The 26,513-nt window shown below is 38.5% G+C and overlaps 1 protein-coding gene and 1 long non-coding RNA gene across 6 annotated transcripts in view; one reads left to right on the top strand and one right to left on the bottom strand.

Moving 5' to 3' along the window:
- LOC104316163 (uncharacterized) overlaps positions 1-26,513 on the bottom strand; it is a 59,182-nt gene that overhangs the window by 4,711 nt on the left and 27,958 nt on the right. The window contains exons 4-11 of the long non-coding RNA XR_011326163.1: positions 24,921-25,009; positions 23,285-23,412; positions 21,558-21,657; positions 18,113-18,314; positions 17,515-17,658; positions 8,580-8,657; positions 6,682-6,765; positions 141-1,570 (exon numbers count right to left, since the gene is read on the bottom strand). This is a non-coding gene — a long non-coding RNA (uncharacterized lncRNA). The remainder of the gene's footprint in view (positions 1-140; positions 1,571-6,681; positions 6,766-8,579; positions 8,658-17,514; positions 17,659-18,112; positions 18,315-21,557; positions 21,658-23,284; positions 23,413-24,920; positions 25,010-26,513) is intronic.
- COL4A4 (collagen type IV alpha 4 chain) overlaps positions 1-26,513 on the top strand; it is a 76,700-nt gene that overhangs the window by 34,193 nt on the left and 15,994 nt on the right. For all 5 annotated transcript variants that reach the window (XM_069792142.1, XM_069792141.1, XM_069792139.1 and 2 more), the window contains 20 exons: positions 4,257-4,326; positions 5,818-5,922; positions 6,529-6,693; positions 7,259-7,351; positions 7,689-7,852; positions 10,860-10,932; positions 12,230-12,336; positions 12,794-12,977; positions 13,758-13,826; positions 14,903-15,007; positions 15,551-15,769; positions 16,691-16,852; positions 17,509-17,679; positions 20,759-20,902; positions 21,580-21,687; positions 21,948-22,126; positions 23,269-23,332; positions 24,929-25,003; positions 25,446-25,553; positions 25,870-25,977. In XM_069792142.1, coding sequence (XP_069648243.1) covers positions 4,257-4,326; positions 5,818-5,922; positions 6,529-6,693; positions 7,259-7,351; positions 7,689-7,852; positions 10,860-10,932; positions 12,230-12,336; positions 12,794-12,977; positions 13,758-13,826; positions 14,903-15,007; positions 15,551-15,769; positions 16,691-16,852; positions 17,509-17,679; positions 20,759-20,902; positions 21,580-21,687; positions 21,948-22,126; positions 23,269-23,332; positions 24,929-25,003; positions 25,446-25,553; positions 25,870-25,977 — 2,473 coding nt within the window. The remainder of the gene's footprint in view (positions 1-4,256; positions 4,327-5,817; positions 5,923-6,528; positions 6,694-7,258; positions 7,352-7,688; positions 7,853-10,859; positions 10,933-12,229; positions 12,337-12,793; positions 12,978-13,757; positions 13,827-14,902; positions 15,008-15,550; positions 15,770-16,690; positions 16,853-17,508; positions 17,680-20,758; positions 20,903-21,579; positions 21,688-21,947; positions 22,127-23,268; positions 23,333-24,928; positions 25,004-25,445; positions 25,554-25,869; positions 25,978-26,513) is intronic.

Here is a 26,513-nt window from a genome sequence, read left to right as displayed (position 1 = left end):
TTGATCTATGAACTAGTATGATAATTGGCACCAAATGAGGTGGCAAAATTTGATTCAGATGGACTTGTTTGCATGACTTACCAAAATCTCTTTGCATGCGTTCAACCTGTTCACATAAGTAGCTTTTCCAAGATGCTTACCTGAATGGAAATTGGACTCCTTCACGCCAGCTTTGTTTAAATATTTCCTACTTTTGCTCACTTAGACAACACTAGCCATTTTTTATTTTACAGTACATGCTGCTTTCCATTAGGTATTAGAAGTGTAGGTGTTACATCTGGGGAGCAATAAAATATGAGAATATTCATCTGAAAAGCATGGAAGGGATGCTTAATACAATTTTGGAAGACCCGGGTGCCAGTCTAGTGACATTTCAGGATATAAATTTATGGAATTCTCTTTTGCAGGCTGCAGAACTGATGATCATATTGTAATTCTGACTAACAACAAAAACTTGAATGAAGGGAACTATTATATTTTCTATGGAATCTACAATGCTAAAGCACATTCAGAATGAAAACCCAGTTCTGGATGCTACTCTAGAAGGAGCAAAGCAGCAGTTGAGTCTAGCCAGGTAGAAGGTCTAGGGAGTCACTGGGATAGGGCCCAAGTGGTCAGCAGTATATGAGCAAGAGGAGTAAAATGCTGCGTCGAAGAAGGTGGGTGACAGGATCATCACTAGAGACAACAAGGTTGAAAAAGCTCATCAAAGTTATTACGACACTACAGAGGACAAAAACAATATTGCAGAAACTGTGACACTAATGAACTTGGCTCTAAATATTCTGAAATACAAAAGTCAAAAAGTGTTTATTTCCCTCTGAAATAATCTTTTTGGAAAACTGCATATAAAACAGTAACTTTTCTTGAAGCACAATTAGTTGCACCTGTGAAGTCAATGGAATGACACTCGAGAGATTTGAGCAAGAATCACCTCTATTACAAATTGAAGGTTAACATTGGAACACACTCTATGTACTGTGATGACAAAAGGAAGTAAACTGTGGCTGGTCCAAACTTGCTATAAGTACTATACTACTAAAGACACAGTTGAAAGCAGACAAGTAAAACAGATTTTCAAGAAGCAGGTTTACAAATGAGAAATGACAAACACATGGAGTAAATAAGTAAAAGTACAATAAAAACATCTGTTTTAGTCACAGGCTTACTTGTTTCAAAGTTAGGACTGCCAGGAGAGTGCTAGATCATTTCCTTCAGCCAAGATTTCATTTATGTAGTCATACTTGGGTGAAACAAAAAAATTGCCCATGGATGTTCATTTTTCTCCAATTTGCCCATTATCAGCTTCACAACAATGTGGGATCATTCAGATACTAATTAGGCAGAAACACTGCATGTCTTATTTAAACAGATAAATCATTACAGTCCATTAGTCCTCAAAAGTAGAATCAAACTTTTAAGTGTTGTTAAAAAGTACTCACCCTAATGTGCATATTGTTTTAGTTGGGGGCATCATTAACAAACTTGAGAGAAGACATTGTATAGACAGAACAGTGCATTCTTCAGTCTCTATTGATTAGCCCACAGCCTGAGAAGCTATCAATTAACACTACAAACAGTAAACAAAAAAATAATTAATTGTTGGTAGATTATGCTAGGGAAAAGTTTGAATACCTGCAGTAATGCTTCAGAAAGATGAAATTACAATTGCTAATGTGTGGAGCAAAAGAAAATGAATCAAGTATAGACACAACTTTAAAAAAAAGATCAGGTTAACTCATACAGATACACAAAATTTGGAATGATTGCACAGATGCTGTAGTTTTGCTTGGGAAACAATTGGATAAATCTGATTATTCCTGAAAAGTGCAGATGCACCTAGACTGCATCAGCTGTTCATCTGGCCTCACCAGGTGTTGCTTATGATCTGCTAATAATCACAAAAACTGGAGGAACAAGAATATGATGAAAAATCCTCCTGAGAATAGCCCGTCCTCACGTAGCTTTTCTGAAATAAACACGTTCAAAGAGAATCTAAGATACATTCAGATTTAAGAGAGAGACTTAGAAAAAAAAACCCAGTTGCACTCAAAGTAGATTTAATCTTTTAAAAAATGTTAACCGTTGGTTAAAGCAAAGAATGGATTTCAAGGAATCGTTGGCATACCTTTTGATCCCTAAGTCTGGACACTGGCAACATTGTGTGGATCTCGAACATAAGCCAGCAACGTGCCCTTGCTGCAAAGGCAGCTAATGATACCCTGGGCTGCATTAGGAAAAGTATTGCCAGCAGGCTAAGGGAGGTGATCCTTGCCCTCTACTCGGCACTGGTCTCCATCCTTGTAGATATTCTAAAGCTGTCTGGACATGGTCCTGGCCAACCAGCTCTAGGTGGTCCTGCTTGAGCAGAAGGGTTGCACAAGATGACCTCCAGAGGTCCCTTCTAACCTCAACCATTCTGTGATAAATATGAGAAAACACAGAATGCCTTCTTCAGACAAAATACAAGGGAGGATATGAGTCCTGTTGAAATCACTCCGAGACCATTTGTCTCTGCTACTAATGGAATGAATCTCATTAAAATTACAAATGGTCTTTACAGGCAGTACAAAATGTTCTCGGCCATTGATGTTATAATAAAGCTATAGAAACTTACAGAACAAATACACTGCTTAATGCTTAATAGGCATTTCAGTAAAACTGGTAAGTGATTATAAGCTTTCATTTTAAGAAGACTCCAGTTCCAGAAAACAGTAGAGATATGCTTCTGTTGGTCATTTTTGGCTTTTTTTTTTTTTTTAAATAAACTGTTGGCAAGTCAAATCTGCTGAAATTTTTATGGGAAGAGAAAACAGTATCAGTCAACAAAATTATCCAAACATATATATGCCACTACGTAGGAGTGTACTAACAGTGAAAACGCAGCAAGTACGAAGCTGCCATCCAGAGAGGGTCATAAGACCTAACAGCCTAAAGACAGAGATTTTCAGAGACCACCGCTGGAATTTGTCACTTAAGGAGATACCAAGAACTGAAATTTTTGACCTTGGCTTCTTGACTCTTCAGTTTTCTTGTGGTTTGGTTGTGTCATTTTAAAATCAGCATGAAAGTCATGTAAGACATGGGCCATATCCATCTATTGTACAAATCTTTGATACTTTTTATAATGATTAAATTAATTTTAAATCTCAAAATACTTTGTAAGTTTATCAGAAGAGGAAAAATGCTAGGTTTATTTTTTTCTTTCCTGCCACACAGAAGACTCTTCTATGTCATTAGGGAAGACAAATTTACATTCTTGTTTAAAATAGTCAGAGATGACACAAAGATGTTACTTCATTCCTCAAGATACAGTCAAAGGAAAAGGGCCAGCCAAAAGGCCAAAGGTCAAGAGGAGACCAGTCAGTGACAGCTCCAGAACTGTTTAAATATCATAGAGAGATCAATTTTTAAAAAAAGCCCAGAAAGAAGCATGGATGACTTGTGAATGGGTATCCAGTTTTGCAGTCCCAGTTCTCCTTGTCTGTGTCCTAAAAGGCCCTGAACTCCAGTCCTAGGAATGCAACCTCACTACGCAGTTCCCACATTCACATTCCTGTTTTCTCAGTTCCCATTTGCTGCAGAGAGCAGGGTTGATTCCTCATCTACAAAGCAAAAACTCTTAATACAGTTTGCCACATAAAAGAGTTCCCTAAAGTCCACTTCACTTGCAATTCTAAATATCAAAATCCAAGCTAATTCAGAAATCCTCCAAGCAGAAGTGATTTTCCTTGCCATTAGTATGCACTTTTATGTTTCCCTGATGCAGATGTTTTAAGCTTCTTATAAGAGTTTTGAATATCTCTTACCATCGATAATATCTGTCAGACTGTGAAACCTCTTTTCTTAATGCTTATCTGTCATAATAGAAGTAATTTCCAAATTCTGGTATAGAATTTTAAGGCAAATAATTACAGCTTGGATGTTAAATCAAAACATCTCAATTAAATGGGTACTGATTTACTGTTATTGATTTGTCTTTACAATAAATGAATGAAATCAAATACAGCAGTCACAAGTTCTGAAGAGTCAAATAGATATGTGCAATAGGTATATTACTGTTTAGTCACTGGTATCCCGAAAGATAATGATTATTTTAAATCTTTTTCCTGGTTTTAAATGCTATAAAGCGTCAAAATCAAGTTTCCAAGGTCACATGTGTCACATCCTTACATACCCCACCATTATTGAAATTTTCAGTTACATGCTATCACACTGCATATTTATCAGTAAAATTTATTGTTGGACTCTTACAGGGGGATCCAGGAGAAAAAGGACCCCCAGGTCCTCCTGGAGCTGTTGGAACTCTGCTGCTTCCTGTAAAAGGTTATAGCTAGTTTTAACTAGTCTTTCTGCTGTATGAAGCGTATAGGACCTATTTTTCTAAGGTGTTTGAAAGTGATGACCAGGGATTCAGGGAACAGGATCCTAAAACATTGTCTTCCTAGTGGCCACATTCTGTGGGAGTTTGTGTCTCACTGATCTTACTGGAACTATGTTAAACATAAAAGTTTCAGATTAAATGTTTGCTTGAAAGATCTTTATGCATGCAGGACTATCCCTAGTTATTGGGCCTAAGCATATATAAGAAAAAGCTATGAAAAATAAGCCCATGCTGGATAATGGATGGCAAATATGAAAAACATCTTTCCCATTGTAATTTAGAATTCCTATTTTCAGGATTGCCACTACACACAGATTTTAGACTACAATTAAGCTTCCTATTGCATAGCAGGGGTGAAATCCTGGAACTAGTACTCCCAACAGAATACCTGTCAATCTTACTACCTTCCTACCTACACCTCAGGCTGGGTTTGTATGTTCCAGCTCCCTTTATCCCCATCTTTATTATCTAATTGGTGAAAAGGTGTGTGGGGGTTCTTATTTCGTAGCAGGAGGCAGTGGGGAACAGCCAAGCCTGCTGCCTGCAAGGGATTTGCATTGGCTTCTCACACTTGGGGAACCTGTATTGTAAGAATATTTTAACAGAGAACTTACAATAAATTGTATTTCTACTGCAGCAAATGCTGATCGTGAACACAGAAGTAAGTTAGAACACAACCCCAGCTCAGCAGAACCTACCCATTAGATGGGGGCCTCATCCAAAAATCAATTATTAAATTTGTTTTCCATTGGCTTCTGTGTTTTTCCAGCCCATGCAACAAAAGACTTAACCGCATGCTTAACATCTAAAGTAACATCTAATGTTAATCATGTACGTGGTGTGTGAGTGGATACATTCTTCAGAGAAAGAGGCCTTTAGCAGAATTGTTTGAGAACAGAACTACTACCAATATTTGGTTTTTTCAATTTAATGAAGCCTTTTATATCTGATTCATGTTTTCTTTATCACTATGTAATTGCAATTTTAAAATTTATTCATTATAGCAATTTTGAAAATGTACTTTTTAAAATTTGTATAATTTAAACTAGGATGATCCTGAAATGACCTCCCTGTGTGCACTGCCAAATGTGCATAACATGAGATGCACATTTATTTTAAATGTGACATATTTATTTGGGGCAAACACTTCTCTCAGCATTCTGAAATATGTAGCACAAAGATACTACTATGGAGTGAAGAAGAGTTAAAACAGTGCCCACAAAATGAGCAGGAATCCATAGAAAAGTAACCAAATCCTCCCACCTTAAAATTAAATTGTTACACATTTAAAAATGTTTCATAAAGACAAAAGAAGTTACTGTATTTTACTTTTGTGTAGTTCCCAAATTATGATTTTGGTTGCAGTTTAATTTAGATTTAAGCTGTCAGTTGCATAACATGTTCAATTCACATGTTTTTATAATTCTGTGTAGGTCCACAAGGAGATCCTGGATTTCCAGGTCCTGCTGGTGATATGGGGTCAGTTGGACCAATTGGACCTGCAGGCCTGCTAGGAAGACCAGGAGATGATGGAACAAGTAAGAAAAGTAGGGAATAAAATTTGAACTATATACCAATGGGAGAGAAAGCAGCTAAAAAAAACCCAACCCTGTTCTTTTTTTCTTGCTTGATGGCAAGTCACCAACAGTAAGGATTTGAGCTCTACAGAGAGTTCAGTAAAAATATTAGTTCAGCACTTGGTGGCCAAAAAAGAACCAAAATGGTCCAAACAGAAGTTTAGGAATTACTAGAAAAGGAACAGAAGACAAAGCAGAATGCTACCATGCACTGTAAATCCACAGTATGCCTGTATCTGGAGTGCTGTGCTCAAAAACTCTATTCTCCATCTCAAAAAGATATGAAGGAAGGTGATAAGGATGACTTTGCTCTATATAAGGAACTAGAATAACTGGGATGTCTGGAAAAGAGATAATGGGGAGAAGGAAAATAAGCATTTGAAGGTCTAAAGCAGGAGCCTCTTTTCCTAGGAATCCTGGAAAACCTAAAGATTTAGATTTAAGTCTTTGTGATATAGAAGCTCTTCTTCAGGACAGTTCTGAACAGTCTGTAATTTCCTCCTTGATATCTTGTAGTAAATGATACTATTAAGCTGTACGGGCCATATATTGTTATTTTCATTATAGGTCTGCCTGGCCTGCCAGGAGTAAGTGGGGCACCAGGACCTCAAGGTTTTCAAGGTGACCCTGGTTTCCCTGGAACAGGTGAATCAATCCCAGGAAGACCTGGATTTCCTGGACCACCAGGCCTACCAGGACAGCCAGGAAGACAAGGCTTACCTGGACTACCCAGTAGGTTCAGCAGCAATTTATATGGCAAGAATATCATTCTGCATATTAATAGATTCATTGCTTTTGTTGGTCCTACAAAAAACGTAGAGGTGAAAAGTGCATTTTGACAGATATATCAAACTTTACATGTGATGTAGGAAACATGTTTTTCTTGTTAGTTGTCAATCAGCAAGGTTTCAAGATTTTCATAGTTTCCTGGGTGATTTAAATCAACAAAGTAACATGTCTGAAAAACATCCCTAAACATATATCACCTGAAGTCAAAAACACAGCAAACTGGGGAGGAAATCCAAATCAGCATCCTTTAGTAAAGAAACAAGAGCTGTGAAGTTTTACAGTGGAAAAAGGAAGAAGTAGTGGCAATGAAAAAACAATGTGTCAACATCAGCTCTAGCCAGACTGACTCTTGTAGTATCTTCTATAAGCAATGACTTGTAAAGCATTTCAGAAAATCTTTAGCTTTTCACATGAGGATAACAAGATAAGGGAGAGGATAACACATGACCTAAGCTGTGGAAACAGTCGATCTGATTTATACTAGCTGTACCATTTGTTTTTTTCAAAGGTATAATCTGTACTGACAGAGGGATCCCTGGAGAACCTGGAGCAAAAGGTCGGATAGGCCTTCCAGGAAGAAAAGGTGAAAAAGGACAAAAGGGTAAGTATGCCTGGATAGCAACAGTTTGAATAGGAGACCTTTACCAGATATATTAGACCTAAATTTGCAAGAAGTTTATGGTAATTTGGAGGATAAGGCCCATCAAAGTGTGGAGTTAAATGGCCTGCTGGTGTTGGGGCTTCTATGTCAGTAGAGTCATGTCAGTGCAGCAGTTATTCAGCACTGTAAAAAGAGACTGATATGCTTCACTACTTTGAAGGCCATAATGAGATAAAATGGTCTGTGCACTACTTGCAAAGAAAAGAAAAAGGGCAGTGTAATTTTTTGTGTATTAATTTTGCAACTCTTTCAATGTAATTTTGACACATTCACGTAGGAGATCAAGGCCTCTGCTCATGTAGTGCTGGTCCCCCTGGTCCCCGTGGTATGCAAGGACCTCCAGGTACTCAAGGAAAGAAAGGACAAATGGGATACCCTGGAAGACATGGAGAAAAGGGCGACACAGGCTTATCTGGTGCAGTGGGATCACCAGGACTCCCTGTGAGTAGTTCTCATGAGCTTCAGTAAATAAATAACGTCAAATTACCAGTTATGCAGGAGGCATTTAAGCAGAGTGGTGTAGGAACTGCCCTGGAAAACTATTTAAAAGTTTTTTCTACATTTGCTTATTATAGTCTTGTTGGAGGATGCATTTTATTAGCTTCTATCTGATTTCCCTTGTGACAGTCGGCAGAGTTTTACACTGAGGGACAGAATCCCATGCTGTGGTTGTGGGGTGGTCAGGAGGCTTAGGAAAGCTGGTGAATGTTCATCTTGTTTTGTTTTGACTTGTTTTTCTTTTAGTTTTGAATACCCATTGTTTTTCTCGAAGACATTGTAGATGCACAAATTGCTTCACTGAAGATGATTTTTCAGTTATTTCAAAGGAAAGCATTTCCAGCAAAACCTTATCACTGCAAAAAATTGCATGATGTCAGCAGGTCAAGACAGATTTTGCCAACATCTGCTTGCGGGGGGGGGGTAGGTTCTGAAGAAAAGGAAGCCTTGATTTTATTCAGGCATTTCAAGTCTTTTTTTAATTCCTTTTTTAGAAATTAATTGAAAAGCTTAATTTATTTGATGTGCTTAATTTATTTTATGAAGCAGTCTGAAGATAATGTAGAGTCTTTCACTTCCACGGAGTCTGAAAGGCATTGCTATTTGTTAGTGTTTATCCCTTTACTGTTCCATATTACTTTATAATCTCCCATTTTCAGTCACTACTCACCCAAAGTTTGTTCTCCTCAAGGATCAGCCACTACAGGCAATGCCTTGTCTCTCTCTGACATACATATTAGCAATGAAGCTGAAATGGAATAAAAATGTTACCCTTGATTTAATAGTTCTGAGAAGGAAAAATTACTATAACCATCAAAATAAAGACTTTTTATTTGCTTGAATACCTTTCTTGCAATGTAACAATTTCATTTTAAGTTCCTCAAGAACAAAAACTGAGTGAACTTTTTGGTAGTAAAGATTCTGAGTACTGGAATAATTTGACATCAGCATACAATGGTCATTTTTTTTCCTAAGACCAGTTCATTTCTGTTTTAACAAATCTGACATCCAGGTTTTCATGGAAAAACCCTATAAAGATTTTTCATGGCAAGGTGGGGGGAAGAAAATCATTAAGAAATATCTAAAAGGTACATTGAGGTCAGATGTTTCTTTCTACTTCAATATTGGCTCTCAGCAGGATTAACAAACCAAACAAATTTGAGCTAGAGACCTATATGGGTGATGCTTGTTGCCTAACTCAGTGAAACTAGCTATTACTTTTGGAAACAGACTTATTTTCTTTAATGTGCTTCTTATAGCTTATCTTATTCCCCACAGTGAGCAATAGTTCAAAACACCAATTAATCTAACTGCTTTAGGAATACATTACAAGATGATATATTGGACTTGCTGTGATTTTGTTCCACTTGCTCTGGTCTGGCATGTGGACTGTACATCCAGGATGCTGCACACCAAAATGATGTCAAATAGAATTTTTTTTAAATATACTTTCTTGTGTGTGAGAGCAATTTCTTTGAAAATATAGCTGGATATGCTTGGCTTTATGACTGTTCCAATATGGAGTTTTTTTGTTCGGGTTTTTTGAGGTTTTGTTTTGTTTCAATAGCAGAACTCTTTTTCACATGAGGAATTGCTTAAAAGTTTCCAGAACATTTTCTTTCAAAAGAAAACAAAACCATTGTGAGACTGAAGGAAGGAGTTGGAGGGGCTCTGTCATTCTAGTTCCAATGGTTTCATTACAAGCTTTGCATTTTTTTTTATTTTTCTTTTCTTAAAATCCTTTTACATGAGTGGATTATGTGAGATTTCAATCTTTTTTTTACTTTTGAAAGTATGCTTTAGCCCTTGTGGTTCTGAAGTAAAGCTTGAAGCCTTGTCCTGAACATTCTGGTGTTCTTATGTTCTTTAAGTGAGAAACAAGGATGAAGTACTCAGTTTGGAAAGAAATAATTCACTTTGATACAGAAGTGCTACATATATATTTTTTTCCATTTTTCTGCTTTTTTCTTCCCAACTATCTCATTTTGCTTTTGAAACACTAAGAACTGGTCACTGCCAACTTAAAGATCTAGACATCTTAACAAATAGTCACTGCTAGTTTCAGATACACCACGTTTTTCAGAAGTCTCCTGACTGTTATACAATTGTCATGATGTACAATCACTTTATAATTTGTATTTTCTCCACCTATTTCTTAATGAAAGATTTTCAGTAACAGGAAACTGGCTAAATAATACCCAGTTTTTCAGCCTTAGTGACCTTTTACTTCTGTGTAAATTTCACATGGTAAAATATATTTACCCACATGTACTGTTGCAAGATCAAAACCTCACTAATGATGATACGCAAACCGCATTCTGCTTGAAGAACTAAGAGCACAAATCAGCATAAAACTATAGAAAAGCACTTCTTTTCCCCTCTAAACCTGTCAAGTCATAGATTCTTCTGACAATACCAAGTACCTAACTAGACATAGATGAAATTTTTTTATTAGCAGCTTTGTGGGCTTTCACTCAGCAAAAAAGCATCACTTATCTACTGCCATGTTCACTTCTGGGAGGACGGCCTCATCCAGCAGTCACCACACTCCAGGGATTCCCTTTCTGCGTAGCCTTAGTGGATTGTGGGTTGAAGTCTGCAGTGGGAAGAGTTTGTGAATTGTTTGCATCTTAATATTCTTGCATTTACAGCCACAGCTGTATACAGCCATGGACCCAATTCTTCTAGCATTACCATTTCTTATAGTTGTCTATCTGTTCATTTGGCAGTCAGGCTGAAAAGGCCAGGTGCCATTCACACACCTCTTCATAGACGTCAAAGAGATAAGTCTTCCGTTTTGGCTTGTTCCTTTAATTGGTCTGGTTTCAGGAAACAATGCAAGAGCAAGACATAGATATCTGATTTTTCCCTCAATTCCCACATTGATTCCTTGCTGGAGATAACTGACAACCTTTTTTTTTTTTTTTTTTTTTTTTTTGGCAATGGTAAGGGGACACCTGGTTCTGCTGGACAACATGGTGAAAAAGGAGAGAAGGGTGACCCAGGAAGAGTTAGAATAAAAGGTAAACACACATTTTATCATCTGCCTTTTTGTTTCCTATGCAATGCCTAGGCAACAGTGTGAGAAAACCATATTATCTACTCTTTAATAAAGTCACTAGTTTAGTAAGTTACTGAAGCCCAGAAGTCATGTATATCTAAACTGCTTTCTTGGTACCATCTCATTCATCTTCTGCTTGCTAAACACAAGATCAACACCGTGTTTTGTGTTTTTTACTCTATAGTTGAGCCATAAAACAATTTTAACAGCTTGTTATTAATGCTGACAAGTGACTTTTCATGTCATGTGATTGATAATCAGTCTCACAGAGGTCTGTATAGCAAAGACTAAGCAGAATATGATTATTGTGAAAGCATGAAGAACTACTATTGTACTGAAGCCACCTCCTGAAGTGTCATATGCCAGTATCCCAGCTGTTATCTCAACTTAAACCATCAACATCCTTCTTGCGAAAAACTCAAAGTCTCAAAAGCTACTCAGTTTCCTGCTCCTATTTCTAAAAATTACTCTTGACCAGACATTGAAGAGAAACAATAGGCCACCAGTTGCACAACTGAAATTCTTGTAATTAAATAGATCAAAACCTCTCCACATTTATGGTTATGATTTGCAAAAGCAAAAGCAGCAGAGAACAACAAATTACAGCAATCTGATGGCAAAGCTTAGTTAGAAATGCTAAACTAATTATTCAGGCAAAAGATGCCCATCTTATTGTTTGTGAAAAGTTAGCTTAGCTTTGGATCCCTGTGTTTGTTTACAGATGTTGGAGCAGAGCAAAACATTTGCTGTTTATTTGCAAAGGATTTCTTGACATAGCAAAATGAATCTTTGGGTTAGAATAGTTTTATTGTACTTTATGCAAAAATTACATTTTCATAAATATCAGTGCAAGAGAAATCTAGGGATAAAAAAAGAAGAAACCTTTTGGGAATATTGATATAAATATTCTGCATCACATGGCATCGCTATATCCTGATTTCACTGAAATCAACAATAAAATTCTGAGTGATTTCCATAGCAAAATATTTTCACTCTGTATATAGCATGAACAAAAGCCACATTTCTTGTGGTACCTGTAAACATGTCTTTTACAGAAAGACCAAGTTGTTCCATGAGGTGTCCAACTACATACTGCCTTCCTAAGCCTAAAGTACCTCAGTAAGGAAATGTGAATTCAAGAACTGGAAATTATCATACAGATATGACATATGGTTACCCAGCATTTACCTGAGCGGAAATAAAAAACTCCCAACACTTACTGCAAATATTATACTTCATTTTTTTCAAATTGTTTTAAGGAATAAAAGGTGAAAGAGGTCCTACTGGGGTTCCAGGATTTCCAGGCCAAAGAGGTAATGATGGCAGAGATGGGGAACTAGGATTGCCTGGGGAAAAAGGAGCCGAGGTATGTTTGACTTTCTCAGAGTTTTTTTCCCATTTCAGTTAACCTATTATCTTATGAAAAGGCTAGCTGCTTAATGAAAACTACCATTTTATTCCAAATCCCTAGTAGATTAATCACTTTTATCATTTCATGTTAGCCTAGATCAAAAATCATAGTTTTTATGCATTGAAAAATTATTTCCTTGGAAGTATTACTGTTTATTTTGATATTCCTGAATATAATTTCTGCATATTCTGTGTGCCAATATTATGGGATCAAGAAGAAAAAAAATCTCCACAAAACTCCACCCTTTGTTCCTATTGCCTTTGAATATTTAAAACTACTAATATCATCCATGTAGTCACTTAATTGTAGAAGAATGGTTTCTCCAGATAATTCTCTAATGCGGCTTTTGATAATCAAAGAGAGGAAAGAAATTAGGTCTTAGTATTTCTTATCAACAATTTCTTTCTTTTAGGGTGATTCTGGAGTATCGCTGCCAGGTGATAAAGGATTCCCTGGGGTTCCAGGACTTCCTGGGGTAAAAGGACAGATGGGATTGCCTGGTTTGGGGTTTCCCGGCCCTCCAGGAGTCAGAGGTAGCCCTGGAGAGTTTGGGGATACTGGTAACATTGGGCTACCTGGTCCAAAAGGCCAGAAAGGTAATTTTGAATGTTTGCATTAAGAACCAAATCACAAAATGCATCTTTGGTAGCATCCATTACAGTTTCATGTGTATTATAAACAGTGTTACTCATTTATAGTGAAAATCAATTTTGGCAAGCTCAGTGGTAATGTGAAGTATGGACACTGAAAGGTACAATACTGTCAGCATTTAGCAGCAGACACTAGTGAGAATATGAATTGCTAGGGGCCTTAAACCTGCAAAGTGCCACTTGCACACTATCAGAGGAATTATTTTCTGGAGTAAAGAGTATTCCTGACTGTAAGGATTTGCAAGGCAATGCTTTTTTGCTAAAGGAGCAGGAAAATACAACTCATACTTAACACTTGGTCTGTTTTTTGGTTATAAAATAATCCCTACCAAAATAAAAAAATCTACACTCATAGCAATATGTATGAATCAGAAATGTACATATAATTGAGATGAAAATAGAATTTCTTTCTTGCAACAGAGACTATTGTAAAGACAAATTTCTGTGACAAGTAAAAAAAAATTTTTAGTCTTTACAGAATACAACTGTATTACAACAATTTGAATCATTACCAATATTCTATACAAAATAAGTGTCAGGAAAAATATATTTTAAGACTCTCCATCAAACCTTAAGTAATATGGAAATAACAGTGTGCATAAACAGTCCCTTCTCTTTACCTTTGCATATCTAGTTGGTTAGTTCTACAGAAATATTACAGTAAATGTTCAGACTCCATTTTTTCTAAAATCAAATAGGCCAGTTTCTTTCTCCCTCTTGCTTCAGGTGAGACTGTCTGCATTACGTTATCATACCCTGGAAATCCAGGTCCCCCAGGTTTTAAAGGTGTTCAAGGTATGTTTAACAGATGGGAGAATTTTTTGTTTTAATTGAAATGGAGTTTTAAGTTGGTAATTAAAAAAAGAAGCTATCCTAAAAAGATACACTTTCCTAGTTTCTCAACGGATACATGTCTCAAAATGTAAAATGCAAATACACAGGAATATACTCATCTAATAGAATCAAGGGCCAGACAGCTGCAGTTTGCATGATCAAAAGGTGTGCAGGCTGCTTCCATAGAAATGACTAAATGAAGGTAGCATGAAACTCTGCCCTGCTTCAGTTAAAATGCATGAGAGAGTCTGCAAAGTACGCAGATGGCTAGAGTTGGGTAAGACCTAGAATATGTACATCTGGATACCGGGAGAAAAGGTGTGCAAGGCAAAGATATGCTCCAAGACTGTAATTTCTAAAACTATATTGCTCATGGCAAGTTACAATTGAGCCCTAAAATCTGAATAGTTATTACCATTACTTCAACTTGTTCAACTTAATTTAAATTCAAAGAACTCATCCAGGAACTGGCAAAATGTTGCTTGTGATCACCTCCAGAACATTTGAAATACCCCAGAAAATCCTGATCAGAACAAATGGAGATACTGGATTTTCAAGCTGCTTAATATGGTAATGCACAGCTCCCTGACATCAGTATTGTGGGTGGTAGCTAGAATTTATACAGAGATGAAAGAACAGGGATTAGCATATTGAGCTCATCTGCACCATTCCAGAAGCAGAGTGTAGGACAGGAGAATATAAGAATTTGAGTTTACACTTGTCATTCACTAGGTTAATATTGATGTCCTGTAACATTAAAATGTTATAAGAGATACTTTTTTTATTTTTCTAATTTACTCTGGTGATTTTGCAGTCTGCTGTTTATGGATTAGGGAACAAGTCCATTTAGAGAAACAACAACCATGCCTTTGGTTGTGACTTGGGTGGTAGCTCTTGCCCAAAGTGTTAGAAGGATATGAAATCCACTTGTCTTCAAACTACATGAATTTACATGGGATAAAGATATTGTTTCCTTAGATCACACATTTTAGAGCTCTGTCAGGTTTTTTTTTTACATATTTTCTTTCTATTCCCAGGACCAAAGGGTTTAAAAGGACTTCCCGGTCATCCTGGACCAAATGGCTTTGATGGGCAAAAAGGCCATCGAGGCAGGCCAGGAGCAGGAATCCCTGGGCCAGAAGGTGAATTGTGCTTTTCGTAATCCAGGAGACCTGCTGGTCAAGCTGTAATGCATACATACAGGGTAAGGTAGCTACCATGGTAGAATAGAATAGGAAGCACATTTCAACGACAGCTAATGGAAGAGGAATCTTTACCGGTTTCGCTTTCTTTCCTCCAGCATTACAGGTGCTGCAATAATCTAAAGTTCAGTGTCCAGAGAGGAAATATTTTCGGAAAACTGAGAACAATTAGTATCATTTTAGCAAAGGGATTGAACTGGACAAGAGTGACAGTACACAAGATAGATGCTGCCCCAAAGAAAACCACTGTCACTTCCCACATGAATAATTACCCCCTTAAGTCCTCATGTATCATTAACTCTAAATGAGAAACCTGAAATTTAACGTATGATGTTATTTTTCTTTGCATAGTGATAATTTAATTCTGGTTTAATTTGCATTATAATATTCCACAGTTTTGGAAAAAAAAAACCCAAACAAACAAAAAAAACCCCCACTACTTCCAAATTATGCCCATTTTGAATTCAAAAATCATACCAACAGGCTTTCGAGGCGAAGCTGGTGATCCTGGTGATGAAGGTGAAAGAGGATCTACAGCTGATGGTAAAAATGGCCCTCCAGGTCCACCTGGCATAGATGGTCAGAAAGGTGTTCCAGGTGATACCACATATGGTCCTCCAGGAATCCCAGGCAACAGGGGACTGCCAGGACCCCCTGGTGCACAAGGAGCAAGGGGTGATCCAGGCATTCCTGGGCTTCAAGGTATGAGCCAGTTCTTTATGAAGCATTTCCATGTGTTTGAAGGAGAAAATCTGAGCAAAGTCGGTCCTGATTCAGATAAAACTTACTCTTACCCGGATCCATAATGGTGACTGTGAACGGTACATCCTGCTTTTACGTTTACATTTTTACAGTTAAGGTTGATCAGCCACTGAGGAGATCTGCACTGCAGAAAGGGGAAGGTGTGTTTACCCAGTCCATGGAGTAACAGTGCAGCTTCCTATTCTTACTACTGTTACTTGCTGCCTAGTGGCCATCTGTGCTTAGGGCCTCCTGCTCTGCCACACAGATAGTCCCTGCCTCAGATTGCTTATCAAATCTGAGAAGACTGGCAAAAGGTGGGAGAACAGTCAGGGAGAGAGGGCTGAATTTATTTGCCTAGAATTATACAATATAGTCCTCAATATCTTGGGCACTACTCTTCCCATTTCTGCAGGGGAGTTTTGCTGGTTGCTGCAGGTGTCTCCACAGTGCCACTTCATTCCCTCTTCATAGCAAATATTGCTGTTTCCTTTTACAGGTCTTCCTTTTTCCCAGCCCTAAGCAGACACCTGCCCCGGCCCTTCTGTGCAGGGAACACCTATAGAACTGACCCCAGTGCTGTGTAGCTGGTGCAGTCCAGTGAGCTCCTTCTGTTCTTCTCCTACACATCAGAAACTAGCTTTTTGTGCCATAAAGTTGTTCTTACCTATAGGTGAGAGTTGAATTCGTAATTGTTCCTTAAAGAAAGAAGCTCTCCACAACAGCCAATTCTAAATTGCAGAAAAGCATCAGTTTTCACAAACTAGAGCATAAGTAAGATATTAAAATAACTGAACATGTGAATTTCAGAATTACAATTAGGAATTCTGAAGGATGGCGAGTAATGGAAATAAAACATTTTAAAATGTTTTTTGTTTCCAGGACCGCCTGGGACTCCAGGATTTCCAGGTGCCAAAGGTTTTAGAGGCCCAGAAGGTGATATAGGAGCACCAGGCTGTCCAGGCTTCCCTGGTCCGCCATGTGACACAGGCTTACCAGGGCTACCAGGACTCAGAGGTGTCATGGGCCTGCCAGGACCTCAAGGTACACAACATCCATCAGGTTGCCTCACACCTCTAAGCTTTGCACATCTTTTCTAGCAGATTTAATCATGATTTTTGTGGCTGGCATAACAAATATTTCCATGGGGGCTGCTCATTAGTGGGGGTGTACATTGTGTTTTGCACATTTCCTTAAACTCAAGGAATGTATAGCATGCATCTCAGAAGTTTGCCAACTTTCCTTCCCTTCCCATACTGTTTCTTAACTGGCCAAATCTGTGTGTTCACTGTCAAGTAATAAATGGAAGAGTTATCTCTTGCTCTGTTGTCCTGAGTAACTTAACTGAGCTCCTGTCATTACTGTGATACTTTTATCTTCCTTATTCTTAAGTGGAAGTGTTATTTAGGGAGAGCTAGGAGACATATATATCGAAAGTATTTACAAATTAGTAGGGATTTTTCACAGGGCACTGCTACGGATTTGTCTCTCACTAAAGAAATACAAGAAAACAAACATTCCAGGTGAAAAATCTAGGCGGAGCCAGGACTCCAGCGTGGTAGCAAAGTTTCCAAGTTACTTTGCCATGTTTGATGATATTCAAATTTATACCAAAAAATCTATCACTTTCTACTTTTTAGATACAATTGCTGAACCCTTTTCCTGCATTTGCATACGTAGATTAAAGCTCTTTTTCTCAGGCTTACCAGGCTTTAAAGGTCAGATCGGAGACAGGGGCCTAGCTGGGCCACCTGGAATCAAAGGTCTCAAAGGCTCTCCTGGCTCACGAGGTCCCCCAGGTCCTCCAGGCTCCCGAGGACTTCCAGGACTTCCAGGCAATAAAGGACCCCCTGGTTTCCCAGGACAAACAGGTATGTTAAACATCCTGCAAACTACCTCATCTATAACTTCTTTTGTAAAGGGAGCAATTTCTACTTCTGTTAAAGCTAGGAAGTACTTTGCACCCTCCTCCCTTGCCAGCTTCGAGAGTAAGACCTTGCAACATGGTAGAATCAATAACAATAGCATCCTTGTTCTTTCTCTTATAATAAAAACAAAGGGATGAAAATAGTTTGATGCATCTTGGTGCATCCTGGTGCTTTAGTTGTTTTACAACACTGACATATTTCCATGTATTATTTCCTGACTATTTGTAATAGGTTGTTGTTATAAATATGCTATAATAAGAACAATATACTTTTTATTACATCCAGACTATCTCCTTTACTAATGCAGCCTGTGATTGTATGCTGATGAGTATTCGATTCTTGGAGAAGTAAGGAGGGGGGTCAGCAGAACGGCTACCTTGGACTTCCGGGGGGCAGACTGGTTGACAGAGTCACAGAGTCACTTGGGACGCAGTCCTGAAGGGCAAAGGAGTCCCAGGAGGCTGGGCATTCTTCAAGAAGGAAATCTTAAAGGCACAGGAGCAGGCCATCCGATGTGCTGAAAGACAGGCCGGCGGGGAAGAAGACTGGCCTGGCTGAACAGAGAGCTTTGGCTGGAACTCAGGAGAAGAAAAAAAGAGAGCTTATGACCTTTGGAAGAAGGGACAGGCAATTCAGGAGGAACACAAGGATGTTGTGACATTACACAGGGAGAAAATTAGAAAGGCCAAAGCCCAACTAGAACTTAATCTGGCTACTGCTGTAAAAGACAATAAAAATATTTTTATAAATACATTAGCAACAAAAGGAGGGCTAAGGAGAATCTCCATCCTTTATGGATGCCAGGGGAATCATAGTGATAAAGGCTGAGATACATAATACCTTTGTTGCCTCAGTCTTTAATAGTAAGACCAGTTGTTCTAAGGTTACCAAGCCCCCTGAGCTGGAAGACAGGGATGGGGAGCAGAATGAAGCCTCCATAATCCAAGGGGAAATGGTTAGTGACCTGCTACACCACTTAGACACATACAAGTCTCTAGGGATGGATGGGATCCACCCAAGGGTACTGAGGGAGCTGGTGAAAGTGCTCACCAAGCCACTTTGAAGCATTTGTCAGCAGTCCTGGCTAACTGGGGAGGTCCCAGTTGACTAGAAGTTAGCAGATGTGACGCCCATCTACAAGAAGGGCTGGAAGGAAGATCCAGGGAACTACAGGCCTGTCAGTCTGACCTCAGTGCTGGGGAGGGTTATGGAGGAAATTGTCCTGAGTGCCATCATGCAGAACGTACAGGACAACCAGGGGATCAGGCCCAGTCAGCATGGGTTTATGAAAGGTGGGTCCTGCTTGACTAACCTGATGTCCTTCTATGACAAGGTTACCTGCTTAGTGGATGAGGGAAAGGCTGTGGATGTTGTCTACCTAGACTTTAGTAAAGCCTTTGACATGGTTTCCCACAGCATTCTCCTGGAGAAACTGGCTGCTCATGGCTTGGATGGGCATACTCTTCGCTGGGTAAAAAACTGGCTGGATGGCCAGGCCTGAAGAGTTGTGGTAAACGGAGTTAAATCCAGTTGGCAGGCGGTCACAGGTGGTGTTACCCAGGGCTCAGTACTGGGGACAGTTCTGTTTAATATCTTTATCAATGATCTGGATGAGGGGATTGTTGTGCACCCTTAGTAAGTTTGCAGACAACACCAAGCTGGGTGGGAGTATAGATCTGTTCAAGGGTAGGAAGGCTCTACAGAGGGATCTGGACAGTCTGGATAGATGGGCTGAGGCCAATTGTATGAGATTCAACAAGGCCAAGTGCCGGGTCCTGCACTTCGGTCACAACCACCCAATGCAGCGCTACAGGCTTGGGGAAGAGTGGCTGGAAAGCTGCCTGGTGGAAAAGGGCCTGGGAGTATTGGTCAACTGCCAGCTGAATATGAGCCAGCAATGCGCCCTGGTGGCCAAGAAGGCCAATAGCATCCTGGCTTGTATCTGAAATAGTGGGGCCAGCAGGACTAGGCAAGTGATCATCCCCCTGTACTCAGCTCTGGTGAGGCCACACCTCGAGTACTGTGTTCAGTTTTAGGCCCCTCACTACAGGAAAGATACTGAGGTGCTGGAGTGTGTCCAAAGAAGAGCAACGAAGGTGGCAAAAGGTCTAGAGCATGTCTTCTGAGGAACAGCTGAGGGAAGTTGGGTGGTTTAGCCTCGAGAAAAGGAGGCTGAGGGGAGACCTTATTGCTCTCTACAACTACCTGAAAGGAGGTTGTAGCAAGGTGGGTGTCAGTCTCTTCTCCCAGGTAACAAGAGATAGGACAAGAGGAAATGGCTTCAGGTTGCATAAGGGGAGGATTAGATTGGATATTAGGAAAAATTTATTTGCTGAAAGGGTTGTCAGGTATTGGAACAGGCTGCCCAGGGAAGTGGTTGAGTCACCATCCCTGGAGGTATTTAAAAAATGTGTGGATGTGGTGCTTAGGACATGGTTTAGTGATGGACTTGGCAGTGCTAGGTCAATGGTTGGACTTGATGATCTTAAAGGTCTTTCCCAACCTAAATAATTCTATGATTCTATTCTATGAGTAGATGGAGAAATAGTTTCACATCATGTCTAATACTTATAAAAAAATGTGAAATTGGTCCCAAATCATCACTGGCTAGTGGGCAAAAGTTCTGAGTAACTATAGCAAAATCCTGTTTTCCTCTGTCTCATCTGGACAGTACAGTAGGAGTCGTGATTTCCAGTAGCCACATGCAAAATCTGGTTGTGTCTTAGGCTATGCATTATGTTTAAGATGTGTGTGGGGGTAACTGCTGTAGTAGTAAGTGTAGCCTAAATGTCCAGGGGGTGGCAGCAGGGAGGGGGAAGATGTTTGCTTCAGGGCAATCTGGATTTCAAGAGAAGTTTGATCTTGACATGAAGCCATGCTCTAACTATTGGTTCTCTAGCTTTGCTGATTTCCTTAAGGAGTCCTTCTAAACTTCCTGCCTTTTGCTTTATACTCTTCCTTAGAATATGACAGCAACAGCATAGCAGACTGAATATATAAATAAAGCATTTAATATTACCAGGAAGCAAAGGGATTCAAGGACCCCAAGGATTCCCAGGACTCCCAGGAACACAAGGCCCAATGGGAATCTCTGGTGTAAAAGGTGAAGAAGGAAAAATGGGTCCACCTGGGCCTACTGGAGAATGTGGGGATATGGGAATAAAAGGTTTGTAAAAATCCACTTCACTCTGTAGTTATGTTACTGTTATGTTTAGTTTGTTACTATTGTGTTAGGAATATATTTACTTTTTCTTGTTGTTATAAGGGTATATTCACTTCTATTTTCAGAGATACTAAATACTAAATCCAGTTATCTCACTTATGAATGCATAATGAAAAATAACTAAAGAAAAATTAATTCCACTCAGATCAATAGGTGCATTTACCACTAAATCAAACAGAGTAAGATCTCTTATTCAAACAAACCTTGAATTTTGTCCTGTACGTATCTGAAACTTTAGATTTTTCAAGTTTTCTACCATATTTTCTGTGTTCTTCAATCTATGTAAAACATACAGGAAATAATCTCTCTAAACATTTACATAGGAAAGACAATAACCATCTCCAAGGTGCAGTCACAGACAGTACACTGTGGAGTGAACAATACAATTGCCACCTTTCATATTCCAGACAAGCAAGGAATAATTCTGATTTAACATCACCTGGGTTACTACTGAATTAACTAAAAAGCAAGAGAAGGATAATAAATTCTGTTAGCAGTGAGCCTGCTGAAACAACTGAGAACTGCATTAGTATTTGAAGGCTTTCTCTGTTAGGGAGAGAATTATTTCAGGACATGTCACTCATGAGGATTTACTTACATTCCATATGTTTGGTTCAAAGGTGAAGGAGGACCTCCAGGAGACAGTGGCGGTGTTAATATCCGTCTTGAGAAAGGACAAAAGGGGGAACCAGGGTTTCCTGGTGAGAACGGATTTAGAGGTGAAAGAGGTAGGTTCATAAAATAAAGCCCTGCGTACACACACATTCATCTGATATAAATCACTGGTGTTTTTCACAGGTTTGGACTTGTAGCTGCAGTAACATCCAGCAACCTTATTGTGTTTATAGAGTCTTAAACTAACAGGCTAGTTTGTTTGGACAATTACTAAGGCAATACACAAAGTGTGAAAGCATAGCCATATTCAAAATAAGTGTCAAATAATGGCTTGACTATATCAGTCATTATCTTGTTCTGCAATTAACTTCAGGTGAAAAAGGTAATACTGGTTTCAGAGGCAACCCAGGATTTCCCGGGAAGAATGGTGTCCCAGGACTGCCAGGTGATCATGGTGACACTGGACTGATGGGGTTTCCAGGATCACGGGGTTTCCCAGGACCAAAGGGCTTTAAAGGAATTACAGGTTTTCAAGGACAACCAGGTGACCAGGTAAACAAAGTAGTAGTGAAATGTCCTGGACTTTGCAGTGACCTCCTGCCTCCAAGAAACGTGATGAAGGGTACTTCTATTGTACTTAGCCATTAGATGATCCGAGAAGAGACTTTCAGTATAATAGGAAGGGTGAATTCCTTAATGTAACACTTCAATGCTTTAATTACATTTTAGCAAGAACTGTAGTCAGAGTCAACAGAGGGCCTCTCCCCACTCTCCTAGCTGTATGTTGTGATTTTGTTATATTGCCACTTGATGGAAGTCAAGGCTACACTGCACTAATTAGGAGGGCAAAAAATGGATGCACAATCAAGTCTTTAACATTATTCCTAAGAACAGATTGACAAATCACTTTTTGCAGAAATCATAACATAGCATCAGCACAAGTATGAAATTAATATATAGCTGCTTCTTCATATCTTACTACGTGGAGCAGTCTTCTGTGCGGATATTGACAACTTACACCAAACAGAACCCAGGCAAGCAATATGCTCAAGAACAAACATAAAAAAGTGCACATATATCACATAAGGATGTAAGGTGAAATTCTTTACAGGCTTGTATGCTAAGTAGATAGGCAATGAGATAACATGAAGCATAAAGTACAGTTGGTTTCTGGTAAAGGGACGTATCTTTGCTTGGCTTGTCTTTTACTATATTTCTTTGAAGAGATAATCTGTGTTTTGCTCCTTATAGGTTATTATTCAAAAGGAAAAATAGAGAAATCTTTACATTTTTACTGTTGCATCACAACATATTTCTGGTTAATGTTTATAGTAAATTTTGGGTAACATACAACAATATTAGGTACATTTTTATAGTATGTTTTAAATCAAATTACTCAAGCCATCTGTGGGGAATTTAAGCTGTTCAAGCCAAGACTTAGCATAAACTATAAAAGCACAAACTCAAAATGATTAGCAAGTCTAATCTACAGTTTCTTGGAAGTGTTAGTGGTCAGTGTTAGACGTGTAACAAAGACAGCATGCTTTTCTGTTGAACCTAAGACATAGTTTTTCTATTCATAATGATTGCTAGTCTGTTTACCAGTGTAAGAGAACCAAATGCTCTTATAGATTGTTCTTGCCACACATATCATATGTCAAACATTTTCACTTTGTTTTTAAAAAAAAAATCAGGGTGACATTGGCTTACCAGGAATCCCTGGAAATCCAGGACTGACTGGCCCAAAAGGATCTAAAGGTAATGAGTTTATATAGACATGCTTTTATAAAGAGCAATACTGTTAGGATGTATATGCTCTGATAGATGGCAAGTACTCACTAGAAAAGGGAAAACAGGACAGAAGTGAAAATAATTGAAACATGAATATCGTTAGAAACAAGTCTGGCTTACCTGAAGGCAAAATTTGCATTTCAGTTTATTCTTTAACAGTTTGTTCCTTTTAAAGTAGGTGTTACTAATTTAGAAGATAAATTTGTGTCAAATTTCAGAGTTTAAAAATTCTATCAAACATGTCAAAACCCACTCTTATGGATCTGTAAAATTTGTCAACTCAAAGAAAAGAAAATGCAATCATTTAGGGTATTACAGTATGTTATTGTACGGATACATGGTATTTTTAAAATATTCCAATGTTCTTTATAATCTCTTTTATATAACTTATTTCCCAGTGTTTTCCAGGCTATGATTTTTGAATTCTTGGAACTTCTGAATGTGTAGCATAACAAATCAGGGAGAGTTCATACCCATGCATGCAAAATTATTCAGCTGAAAAGATGAAGTTTTGCATATTGTTTTTTGCATAGGTAGAGATTACTCTGAAAGATTTATCTATAATATTTAGATTTTAAAGTGCTACAAAGAAATACAAAATGGTGTCATCCATCATATTCCCAAATTTCATTGGAGCAGGATGTCATTACTGATAAATAATGAAATGAAATCATTGCCTGGAAAAAAGGATTAAGGGGACAGGAGAAATTGTTTTCTCAGTTATGTTTTCCATTTCTTCAAAAATTCAAGACCTTCTCAGCCAGGGAATAGATTCCCACAAAAAAAAAGTGAAGAATAATACTCAATATAAAGAGAACTTTCATTAAATGTATTGAAAACAAATTTACTGGAAAAATTATCCTTAAAACTAAAGCAGGAAATAGCCAGTAAAGGTGGGGATTGCTATGGCAGGGGATTTCTAGCAACACTTGAACATGATATTTCCTCTTAACTCTTCACAGCAAAATCAGACAATGAAGTTGGAGACAGCATGAATAGGTGGGAGAGGTCAGACATTTGTGCAGACAATGTAAGGCAAAATTGCTCAGAATTACTGATTCTGTGATAAACAGGAATTTCAGCACAGACAAAAAGAATAAGATGTGCTGGCTTAAAATCCCCAGGTAGTCCCTAAAAGGTCTTTACTGAGTAAATAGACACATGCTTTATTAATTTTGCACATCCTCACAAACCTATGTAAGGAGTTCTCTTTGTTTAATAAAGTGTAACAGGAAATTTATGCAGTATCTTTCATTTTCAGTATATGCTGTCAGTATTGGGAAAGTTCCCATAATTTTGGGGTTTAGTTTTGTTTTTTCATTATGGGAAATTTATATACTGCCAAGAGTCATACTAAACACAAGCTGAGTTAGTACTTCAAGACAAGCTGAGCTGGCAGATAATTTGCATGTGCCAAAACATTTTTCATTCTGTATTCTCTCAGTCCCTTTTATAGCTGTTAATATCTATGAGTAAATTATCTGATCTTACAAAATTGTCCAGCTTTGGTTTTGTGGATGAAAAGGATACTTGTATGAAATGAAAGTCATTGTACCTCAACAGGCAAGAGAGGTGACCCAACTCCTCTGCTTGGTACACATGGTCGAAAAGGGCCTCCTGGAGATCCCGGATTACCAGGTACCTCTGACTGAAGAAAACAATTGGACTTAAGAATTTTGTTAGTGGAGAGGGAACTCTGCTTCCTGTGCACATTAAGCGTTATTTTCTATAGTTATAAACCCAGGGATTGGAGAGGCATCACGGTCTGCAATATGGCTAGCATGAACATAGGAGGTAGAGCCTACTGTTGTCTAGTACAGCACTGATGAACATACCAATATACTTACCAGAATAAAACCTAGCTTGGCTATATCTTGCTCGCCATTTCTGCTCTTTCAGATACTGCCAGAGAGATCAGTATAATTAATTGTTAATAAATGCAAGGGTCTGAAGCATTTGAATAAAATTCTTCTTCTAGTCAAGAAACCCCTTACTGAACTTCTATATTTTTAAACTTATCATGAGATGATGAATGGACATCTTTAAACAAATAAATGCTAGATTACTTTTTTTCTTTAAGGACTCTGTGGATTCCCAGGAGAGAAGGGTTCACCAGGTATCCAAGGGCAACCTGGAAGACCAGGATTCAAGGGTGACCCTGGATACCCAGGAATACCTGGATTTCCAGGTAATGCCAAAGTTTTAAAAATAGTTCCATGTAACAGCTCAAAAGAGATATGGAACAGGAAAATGCAGCTAAGGAGGCACCTCTGTGGAGGAAGCTAGAGAAATCAGAGATCAGATGAAGGCATGTATTGAAAGCTATTTCAGTACCTATAGAGAGCAGCAGTAGTCTGCTCAGTCTCAGAGAGCAAGATCCGTCAATTCTTTATACATTCCCATACACTTTCAGGTACCTCTTATTAACGCAGTGTGCTCCATAGCGTGAAAAAAAAATCAGTTTAATAGATTTGCATATTCACAGATTTTTTTCCCACCCTCAGGAGCTACAGGTCCTCAGGGACTGCCAGGAGAACCTGGAGAAAAAGGGAAACATGGAATTTTGGGACCTCCAGGATTGCAAGGATTACCTGGATCCCAAGGCAGAAAAGGTAAACAGTACACAGTGCAGTTCTACTGGTAATGTAACAGCACCAGACATAAATACCCTTTTAGTAGTGAAAATGGAAAAGGCCTAACTGTGAGCATAATTTTGATTCTGTATTCTCTTAAACTACTAGAAGAATTAAGCCAGTTCCCATCACCTTTGAAAAGTAACATAAATGCTACCTCAGAAAATCAGGCTACAGTCTAAAATGAGTAAGGTAGAAACAGATTCTGGCTCAGCTGATGTAACTGACAGCAGAAGTTAAGGAAAGAAAAATGAGTTTGCAGTAATTCAGATGTTTCACTTCACTTATGCTGTGTTCTACCTTTTCACCATGCAGTGCCACTGTTACGCTACAAAACCAGCAGACTGCCATGGACAGTTTTGTCTTACAAATTTGTTTTAACAAACGGTGATAAGATAACTTGGGTTGGTTTTTGTTGTTAGTTTTGTTGTTTTGGTTTCTCCAGAAACTGATTTTGGTGAATTTAACATAGAAAAGTTTTGTCCGAATCCTAATTTATACTTCTCACAATGATT

Source organism: Haliaeetus albicilla, chromosome 9, assembly GCF_947461875.1.
Source record: "Haliaeetus albicilla chromosome 9, bHalAlb1.1, whole genome shotgun sequence".
Taxonomy (NCBI): domain Eukaryota; kingdom Metazoa; phylum Chordata; class Aves; order Accipitriformes; family Accipitridae; genus Haliaeetus; species Haliaeetus albicilla.
The sequence above is the reverse complement of the archived record's forward strand: the minus strand, read 5'-3'. Positions and strand labels throughout refer to the sequence as shown.